This window comes from Sebastes fasciatus, chromosome 9 (genome assembly GCF_043250625.1).
Source record: "Sebastes fasciatus isolate fSebFas1 chromosome 9, fSebFas1.pri, whole genome shotgun sequence".
NCBI classification, from domain to species: domain Eukaryota; kingdom Metazoa; phylum Chordata; class Actinopteri; order Perciformes; family Sebastidae; genus Sebastes; species Sebastes fasciatus.
The window spans coordinates 5,526,596-5,537,270 of NC_133803.1; the positions used below are offsets into that span (position 1 = coordinate 5,526,596).

General features: G+C 44.4%; 1 protein-coding gene across 1 annotated transcript in view; it reads right to left on the reverse strand.

The window, feature by feature from the left end:
* Window positions 1–10,675, reverse strand: part of slc30a6 (solute carrier family 30 member 6) — a 71,888-nt gene that overhangs the window by 6,075 nt on the left and 55,138 nt on the right. The window contains exons 10-12 of the mRNA XM_074645590.1: window positions 10,437–10,485; window positions 788–907; window positions 55–157 (exon numbers count right to left, since the gene is read on the reverse strand). Coding sequence (XP_074501691.1) covers window positions 55–157; window positions 788–907; window positions 10,437–10,485 — 272 coding nt within the window. The remainder of the gene's footprint in view (window positions 1–54; window positions 158–787; window positions 908–10,436; window positions 10,486–10,675) is intronic.

Here is a 10,675-nt window from a genome sequence, read left to right on the forward strand (position 1 = left end):
CCCGATGTTGGACTGTGAATACAGTACGGACAGAGAAAGACGGGTTCATCTTACCTGCAGCAGAACTTTGCCGCTGTAGACGCTCATGGGATACATGGTGCCAAAGGTCATGAGCGCGATGGCGACCGCCGACGCCGTGTCCACCGCATTATAGTTACTGAGCACACACACACACAGCAAATGACATCAATATTTACTGAATATCCAAGACATTAAAATGCTTCAAGACAAGATCATATTAATCAAACATTCTTACTGGATTAATTTAGAAATTTCCAAAGTAAAAGTCCCTAGAAGTGTATAATTCAACTTTTCCCCATGGTCTAGTGTTAAAAAAGTTAACAAAAATCGCAATACTTGTAGGATCGCAATACTTACTATACTTACTTACTTACATATATTGCAAAACATATCAAAGTATGGTGATAGTATCGAATCGAGAGATAGGTGTATCGTCCCAGCCCTATTGTTTTGCATAATCGGAGCTAGTGGACGCATGTGAATGTTGAACAGAACCTTTTTTATCATCGTCCCTCTTAATGATTCAAGTCACCACACTTTTGCCACCCATTTAAAAGTCTCACTTCCTGTCCCATCTCTGCGTGTTCTTTCCCCCACTGGAGTGTTTTTACATCAGGACACATTTCAAGATCAGTGCAGATAAACATCAAGACAATTTAAAGCAGCCAGAGGGTGACCCAGCCCGAGAAAGCATCCCTGGTTTCACTATGTTGGGAGGTGAATTTGGGGATTTACCGGCCACACAGAGAGATCGATGAATTCTTACTTGATTTCTATGAGCATGTAGGTGATGCAGAGCGAAAGAACTCCCGCCATGTTGATCAGGACGAAGGGGTTCATACGGGGCAGCAGCACACTGCTCAGACCTGGAATGATGCCACACAAACTGCACACACACACACACACACACACACACACACACACACACACACACACACACACACACACACACACACACACACACACACACACACACACACACACACACACACACACACACACACACACACACACACACACACACACACACACACACACACACACACACACACACACACACACACACACACACACACACACACACACACACACACACACAAACAGAAACAGGATTAGTGCACATGGTCACCTCCAGATTTCCACACTAAATCAACTACAAATGCTCCACAGCTCCAAAAGAGGGAAATATGATAAAACATTGAAATGAATCTCATCATAAAGAAAAAAAAAAAAAAAGAAACACTGATTGATTTTGGTGATTCAATTTACAGGTTTGCCTCACCGTCCACCTTCTTCGAACTTGACCCGCGGTATCACAACGCCATGAGTTACAGTATGCCACTAATTCTAGCTTCAGGACCCATTATGGTACCTTATACAGCATGGTAGGATGGTCATCCCTCACATAGCGCAGGATGGTACATTTTAGTCTATAAGAACATCTCTGAGCCGGAAGTTTGCATTTCTGCAAAACAGTTATAATCTAAGGTCACATAAATGGCTTCAGTTTAAAGTTCCTTCTATCAGTACAGAAGCTGGCAAAACAAGCCTGATCCACTACGGTCTCGGTCCTGGAACAATCTGCAGGCTGAGTTTAAACTTCAGACCCTTACCTCTTTAAATGATTTTGACTCTAATGACTATATGATGATGTAATGTATTTTGTCGTACCTATTGTTGCCGTTGTGATTCAATGTCTTGTTTTGTGTTGGATGCTGCTATCTGACCCTGTCTAGGCTAGGTCTGACTTGTAAAAGGTTTTGATCTCAATGTGACTTCCTAGTTAAATAAAGGTTAAAGCTTCAGTAGGCAGTATATTTTTGGCATCATTGGGCAAAAATTCCATAATAATCTTTCAGCATATTGTAATTCATGTGTTCTGAGAGATAACTAGACTTCTGCTCCTCCTCATGGCTCTGTTTTCAGGCTTTAAAAAATCTTTGACCAATCACAGGTCATTTCAGAGAGAGAGAGCGTTCCTACATGACCGGAGCTCATTTTACAGCTAAACCGTGCACTACAAGATGATTCTGAAAACATTTGAAGAGAGAAATAGGCAATAACATAAGAAAATATTGATTCATATTTGATCAGCGCTGCCTAGTTTGATCGTTCGGTCAGAGTTCGCGAGTGATTAGCAGCCGGCTCTCATAGACTGCAGCTGGACAGCAGACCTCAGATCAGCTCTTACTGCTTGTTTTCCTCCGGTCTGTGAAATCTTGCAGATGCCGTTAGGAGCACCGGAGGACACAGAGGAACATGATGTTTTTCAGGTTACCTGTTTCATGTACTACGGTCATGATATAGCGATCGTTTTATAAAAATAACTTTTTTAATTATATTTTCTCCAATCTTGCCTACCTCAGCTTTACGTATTGCGATTCAATATTACAATTTATTGCAATTTTTAAAAACTTTTGAACTTTAGACCATGAGAAGAAATTCAATCATACACTTCTAGGGACTTTTACTTTGGAAAATATCTAAATTAATACAGTAAGAATGTTTGATTTTCAGCATGTATGTAGTCAGAGATGACCTGAGGTCAAATATATCAGTCAGGAATTATTCATTACATTTTTTCCAGCAACCCAAAAATCAAAGAATAAAGACATTTCCCCTCACAAATTAGTGGCATTTTCTTTTTAATTTATAAGGGACATATAATGTTTTATACTTCTGGTGAATATAATCCAATCAATCTTATTTCTTCTTCTATGTATTTTGTATATACGGTTCCCTTTGTTAACACCTTATTTTGAAAACCGGACGTAGTCACACAAGTCATAGTCAAGTCAGCACACTGACGCACTGACAGCTGTTGTTGCCTGTTGGGCTGCAGTTTGCCATGTTATGATTGGAGCATATTGTTTTATACTAAATGCAGTACCTGTGAGGGTTTCTGGACAATATCTGTCATTGTTTTGTGTCGTTAACTGATTTTCAATAATAAATATGTACATACATTTGCATAAAACAAGCATATTTGCCCACTCCCATGTTGATAAGAGTATTAAATACTTGATAAATCTCCCTTTAAGCTGCATTTTGAAAAGATAAAAAATGTGTGATTTATTTGCTATTAATCACGATTAAATATTTGAATCGATTGACATCCCTAGTATTTCAGTTTTTTAGTTTCTGTGCTTGAGGCTCTGTTACGTTTTATCTTTGTCCGGTGGTGGTTTATTTTTGTTTATTACTCTTCTGTTTTTAATGCAAATGTTTGGACAATAGTTTCTACTCTTCCCTACGTGAGTAAAACACACCCAGAAACAACAATAATAACAGGGGTCAATTCATATTTTAACTAAACGCACCAGCTTCTCTGTCTGCTCCCCCTTTTCTATCAAGGAGTGAGTGTGTTCCCTCCTCCTCCTCTCTAAGCCGTAGCCTCCCCGTGTTTATGTTTGTCTCAAGGATTAGGCATTTAACCCGATCACACCGCCATAATGGACTTTAGGGGACTTGAACAAGAGTTGATGGGATCACTCTTGTTTTGTTTCATGTTATGTTGGTCTAAGACCGCAGTCTAAGCTCCAACAAACCTCCTCTACAAACATCCTGCCTCCACAACAGTGAAGGAAGCAAGGAAGAGCTAACAGCTATTTTCATTATCCCTTCATCTGCAGATTATTTTTCCAATGAGTCATTTAGCCCATAAAACATTTTCTTGATAAATGAATCATTGACTAATTACACCGACTACTCATTTCAGCACCAACATTGTACACACTACAGAGTACAAGATGGGATTAAAAATAAACTGTTTGCTTATGATCAGCTGTTCAGACTCAGACTCCAACACAAACTACACAGAAGCACCAAAACCGCAAAGTTATATCTAGTGAAGCCCGTTTTGCAAAACAGTGTCAACACTTGCTGCTCCAGCCCCCCCGTCCGCGGCCAGAAGACACAGGGGAGCTTTGGTCTCCAGGGCCGGAGTCGATACTGCTCTGCTCCTCTGCCTGCCTGCCTTCACTCACACACCGCGCTCGTTCTCACTCGCTCCACCTCTCACGTGCATGCGCGCACACTACACACTGCAGAAGACGGGAGGCTGAAGCAGGACAACACAGTATCAGCACTGATTCACGGAGAGACCTTCGTCTGGTCAGCTAACATTACTGCCAAGCAGCTGAAATATAGAGTGATATTGTGCTTTTAGCTGACGTGTGTCGCCTCACTGTTTTGAACGATGCTCGTTCATGTCCATGTAGAGCGAGCACAAGCGCGAGCAACAGGGCGCTGACTTTCGTTGACTAAACGGCCACACCTGTCGCTATTAACAAACAATTTCTGATTCTGACATAGAGTCCCTTTAACCAATAAGATTAGTGCGTCGCATACAGCGGTACGCCAGCTGCAGTGTATGAGCACAACAGACAACTGAGTCCCCAGTTCACCGTCAGGAGAGTTACTGTAGCAGCCACGGTGCTGCGGACATGCAGCCACTTTCCCAGTAACTCTCCACCGTACATTTGGTTTAGTTTAGCAGGTTGTCAGCTGTGTGTCTGACCGGCGTAACGATAGCGAGTGTCCGACAAACCGTGCGTGTGTTTGTGCTGCATGTGCAGCTGTAGCGTCGCTGGAGGCTTCGTGCTCGCCGTTGTCACAAACATACGGTCTGTCAGCGCGGCGTAACTTCAGCGAGTGTCTGACAGACCGTGTGTGTGTGTGTGTGGCGGCGGTGAGTGTGGAGTTGTCGGTGGCGTTATAGCTGTGAACGTAGCTGGACAGTGTGTGTGTAGTTTATTTGTCGGTGAATAAATGCTACAACTCCTCAGCTCAAGCAAGCTCACTCTTGCAACGCCGGCTCAGATTCTCTTAAGGTGGACTGTTAAGGTAGACCAGCTTTTCTCCTTAAAGCGACGGGCCGCTCCTCTGAGTTTTGCTCAGTTTTTTAAAGGGACTATTTGTAACTTTCAGAATGTCTTGTTAACAGCGACACCTGTGGCCTCGAAATCAACGAAAGTCAGCGTCGAGCTCGCTCTTGCTCGCTCTAAATAGACATGAACGAGCATCGCTCAAAACAGTGAGGCGACACACGTCAGCTAAAACCACAATATCACTCTATATTTCAGCTGCTTGGCAGTAATGTTAGCTGACCAGACGGAGGTCTCTCCATGAATCAATGCTGATACTAGTGTTGGCTTTTCCTGCCTCAGCGAGTTACGTTATCGCCTCCCGACCGCAGCCGGCAGCCGAAGACACCGGCACCCGGTCGGTAACGAGACGATAATGTAACTCGTTGAGGAGCTCTGTCACTTAACAAGACACGGAAAACCTCTGTTGGATCTGGAGGAGCTGCAGCAGTTATTTCTGCACAAACGTTCACTAGATATTCTCAGAGCTACTGACTCTTCTGCAGTGTGGAGTGAGCGCGCATTCATGTCTAGAGGTGGAGCGAGTACGCGAGAACGCGCGCTCTGTCTGAGTGAAGACAAGCAGGCAGAGGAGCAGAGGCAGCGACCACACGCTAACGCGCATATGCGAGCGCGCATGTGTCCCGACCCGGTACATTTATACGCTTCAAAAGTTACAAACAGTCTCTTTAATTAATTATTAATATTTCTTTTAACCGTTTAACCGATAGCATTAATCGGTTAAAAGGTTAATTATTAACATCCCTACTCACAACTGAAACACAGATTATAAGGAAAAATCTCTTGTCAAGAATTTACAAACTTTTAATAATAAACAGACGATAATCTCCCACGACCGGTCCGAGATTGGGAAAAAGATCTCGCCGTCACCATCGATGGCAACTCCTGGATGAACATCTACAATAACACATTCTCAATGACCCACAACCGCAAACTGAAACTTATTCAATACTAAATTCTACACAGAGGTCACCTTACACAATATAAACTACACAAAATGGAACTCATTGACAACAAAACCTGTACACGCTGCACATTAAACCCCCTCCACCACCACCATACAAACATTCTGGACAGACATAGCACATCAAATATCCTCAACCGTAGGTCGCAGCATTCCAGTATGCTCTTCTGCCTGTCTGCTGGGGGACCTCTTCTCAGCGTGACATCCCTGTTCTTAATCCTGTCTGCAAAGCTCTGGCTGACTTCAACCTCGGAAACAGCCATCTATTTTTCATAAATGATGTTTGGGATTCGAGTTTGACGACCCTGCAAAGCATGACACAATTATGTGTCTTGGAAAAGAGAAATGAAGATATTTCTACTTTCTTGAATTGCCCTTTCTGACAGCAGTAATGACTCCGTGTTTGGCCTCAAGCTTTTAGCTGATTCCCCTAAAAAACCCTAAACAGAGCCGACCCCGTACACTCTCTGTGTAACACACCCGGTCCTGGGAACCGATTAACGGGTCAATGAATGCGACTCCGGGCGAATCGGCCCAATGCCGCTTGTCAGATTGAATTTCCAATACGTCAAAGGGCAGCGCTCAGAAGCCGCCGCGGCCCGATGGCGTCAAGCGCTGTCACATACATGAAGAGGAGCACGGTGGCTGGGCGCCGCGAGGTGTTTGTCATTAGATAACGTTTACAAAAAAACAAAACGGTGACATGGATGTCAACACGTAATTAACGTCAAACATGTCATTCAGAGAGTCACATTTTACGCCACCGGCGGGACTTTCAGAAAAATTAAGAAGGGGAAAGGAGGAAAAAGGAAAGGAAATATCTGTGCATGTGTGTGTGTGTGTGTGTGTGTGTGTGTGTGTGTGTGTGTGTGGGGGGGGGGGGGGTTATGAAAGTTTGTGATATCGTCCAGCTCGGCTTTAATTAGTCAATCTGAGTCTCGTTAAAATGGCCAGCAGAAACCGACAGTGGGGATGATGTCCTCAAAGACAGACGGCGAATAATGGAAGGACTGCTGGGACTGTATGAAAGCAGATATATGATGATTCACCTCTGGACGCTCTGTGTTCATATCAAACCCACAGAGTCAGACAGTAACACAGAGCCTCGGTCTGGACTCCTAAAGCTGAGCAATGACTCACAATGTTTGAGCTGGAACAGATTCAAGATGCTTTCTTTCTCTGCAGGAATTTAGATTCTTGCAGAAAATACTGTTTCATGTTTAGTTCTGGAGTCTATACATCTGTTAATATTTGTGAATAACTGTGGCATCTGATGCTTTATACTAGGGGTGTGACGAAATATTGTGCCACTAAATATCGCGATATAAAAACGTGACGATATGCATCGTCGAGACAAAAAACTGAATCACGATATCAGGGCATAATAGGTATATCTAGTCATACAAGCACAGATCTGCGTTCTCTCGTCTTTTTCAGTGCTTTGTTTGAACAGACGAAGGCGCTCTGAGTTCAGACCAGTAGGTGAAGCACCGCCTTCACCGTCGTCTTGCTTTTTTTTACAGAAATAAAACCCATTTAGTTCATTTTGGCGTATTAGCGGCATGTTATCAATAGATAGCCGGACGACGGATGCTATAATCTGACAGTGAATGCATCTTAAGGAGTCAGCTCAAGCTACACATGTTGACCGTCATCTTTTCCTGTAAAATGTCCGGTGTAATCTGTAACACCGGTGTTGTCACAAGTTTATTAACTGGTGGGAAGATTTCCTCGACGTCACATCCCTAGTGCTGGTGTGGTTAGTGCATTTGCAGCTGATTTGCAGCCAGGCAATAATGGAGGAGTCAGGCCAAATTAGCATAGAAGATGCCCAAACAACAGCATTGTTTTGCATTTTGTGTCTATTGAGTAAAAGGCTACGTTTTCAGTCATATATTTTCATCATTCAAGTTCTGTTAAAATGACTGTTATAATATCGAATCGAATCGAGATCGTGAACCCAATATCGTGTGTCGTATCGTGAGCTGAGTGAATCGTCACACCCCTACTATATACTGTAGCATTATCTTTCTACTTACATTCACTGCATGTGGTTTGAAAAGTCTAATGTCTAATTGATCTTGTTAGATTAGTTTAAGGAAATGATTTACTTAATTCAACTAAAACCCAGTGACAAGGCTGGAGAGTCTTCAATTTAAGAATTTAGTGAAGGACGCCAACGACTTTCAGCCATTTGTATTATTATTTCAAAATGAACCCTAAAAATGATATATATATATTTTTTGGGGGGGAGGGAATGAACTGTATCCACAGCACCTTAAAAGTTCAGACATTATTAGCTCAGACAGACAGCGAGACGGACGGACGGACGGACGGACGGACAGACGGACAGACAGACAGACAGACAGCGAGACAGACAGACACAGACAGCGAGACAGACAGCGAGACAGACACAGACAGCGAGACAGACAGCGAGACAGACAGACAGACAGACAGACAGACAGACAGCGAGACAGACAGACAGAAAGAAAGAAGAAAGAAAGAAAGAAAGAAAAGAAAAGAAAAGAGTTGGGTATGAGATTGGCAATCCCAGCAATCCCGTAATCCCTCTTGATGCATTGATATAATCTGACGTGTGTTAATCCAGACACGTTGCAGACAGAGAGAGCGAGGGATTAAAGCAGAGAGGATACTCTGCTCTGTTGGCTCCACACTGGACTCAACACTTGTTCACACTCTTTATATCAAACTCATTCTTTGGGCAGACCTTTTTGTGAATTTGACATGATGTCTTTTATTTTTCGCAAGGGCAGCAGGCTTAGCAGGGAATTCCTGCATATGCGACCAAAATGGGCGCACTCTGGAGCCATAGAGACATAAAGATGGATGAAATGACAGCTCCCCAAAAGTGAACCCAAAACATCTGGATCGCCCCATGGTGGCTGGCTGAAGTATAGCTCATAAATCCCAACCGCGTCGGGCCCCCAGGGCGGGGCTCGGCCCACGTAAAAGGCGCCAGGGGTCTGCGGCGAAGTCGGCAACCCACCCGACCCGTCTTGATACACAGACCAAGGAGTCTAACGCACGCGTGAGTCAGAGGGGGCAAGCAAAACCCCGTGGCGCGCTGGCTGAGGTGGGATCCCAGCCACGTGGGGTCGGGCGCACCACCGGCCCGTCTCATCTGCACCGTCGGGGAATTGGAGCGTGAGCGCGTGCGACAGGACCCGAAAGATGGTGACGAGCGGTTAACGTCACACTGCCGTAAAGTGGTATCGGAGTCGTTTTCGAGTACGAGTACATGAGCCCAGTATCGGACCCGATACCCGGTACTGGTATCGGTATCGGTGCATCCCTAATACAGTCTATGACACACACACACAGACACACAGAGAAGTCGGGCTTGTGGCTGGTGAGGCCGACAGAGCAGCAGGCTTTATATAACCCAGTTGGCCCCCAGTCCCTGCTGAGGTTAAGTAGGGACAGACTATTACAACACAGCCAGTAACACACACACACACACACACATACGCACAGATACACACAGTCAAGCAAACAAATGACATGCAAACACACACTGGAAAACGCACACGTACACACATACATACATACATACACACACACACACACACACACACACACACTAAGTGCTTGTATGAAGGCATACAGAGCATCTCTCTCTATCACACACAAACACACACACACACGCACGCACAAAGACTGGAAACTAGGCTGGGACGTCCTGTTCATTTCTGCCCTCTCAGCCAATCACAGCTCAGTTCTGCTGCTGCACAACTCTCCAGGCTGTCGCCCCCAGTAACCTGCACTGACTGAGCTGCTGACTGTGTGTGTGTGCGTGAGTGTGTGTGCATCTTATACTTCACCCACTTCAGATGTGGGAATACACAGTGGAATGTAATATTAATCACAACAGCATGGTTCTGCTTTGGAGTCAGTCTATATGTTATTATGGCAGCACGAAGAAAGAAGTAAAGGTCTCCTGAGGTGTGGGAAACAATAGGCTACTACTGTATTTGCTGTACAATTAGAAACCCAGACTTTAAAATAACACTGAGTGTCACTGAACAGGATCCACTCACACACACACGCCCTCGAGAGGTGATCAGTCAGCTATGGATAAAAGTATCAGATCACTCTGATAACAGGGCTGCAGTTACGGTGACCTTTGGCCCTTTGAACCCAGGTCAAGAGGGGGGAAGCTGGGAAGCAGATGTGTGTGTTCTTATGTCACTGTACGATAACACTGATCTTGCAGCTGTTTCTGAGAAGCTCAATCAATGAACCAATCTGTCCGTCCACCTGAGTGCATGACCTCACACTGACCGAGGGTAACCTTCGACCCCCAGAGGAAGACTCACAGATTCACACTGTAAGCAGTGACACACAGAATGGGCACTTTTACCACCATCAGGAGTGTGTGTGTTGAGTCAGTGTAAGTTGATCCCTACTGTTCCTACCTGAGACCAAAATCTGCTGATGAGGGAGAGAGAGAGATAGTCAGAGAGAGAGAATAGAAGAGAGGGGGCTGAAAGAGAGAGAGATAGAGAGAGAGGAGGGTTGAGAGAAAGTGATGCAGATGTTCTTACCTTCGACTAAGATCTGCCACATGTTCCTGAAGCCAACTGCTGCTGGCCGCTGGAGACAAAGACAAAGACAGAGAGAGAGATGACTTCAATGTACAACATATCTGACAATTTAAAACAAATAATGATGAAAATCTTCCCCAGTCTTTAGAAGTATCTACAATCTATCAGGGTGTCTATAAAGGTTCCTGTCGGCTTTCTGCAGTTGGCTTTCTGTTTCCCTAAACCTGGTTTCCATAATC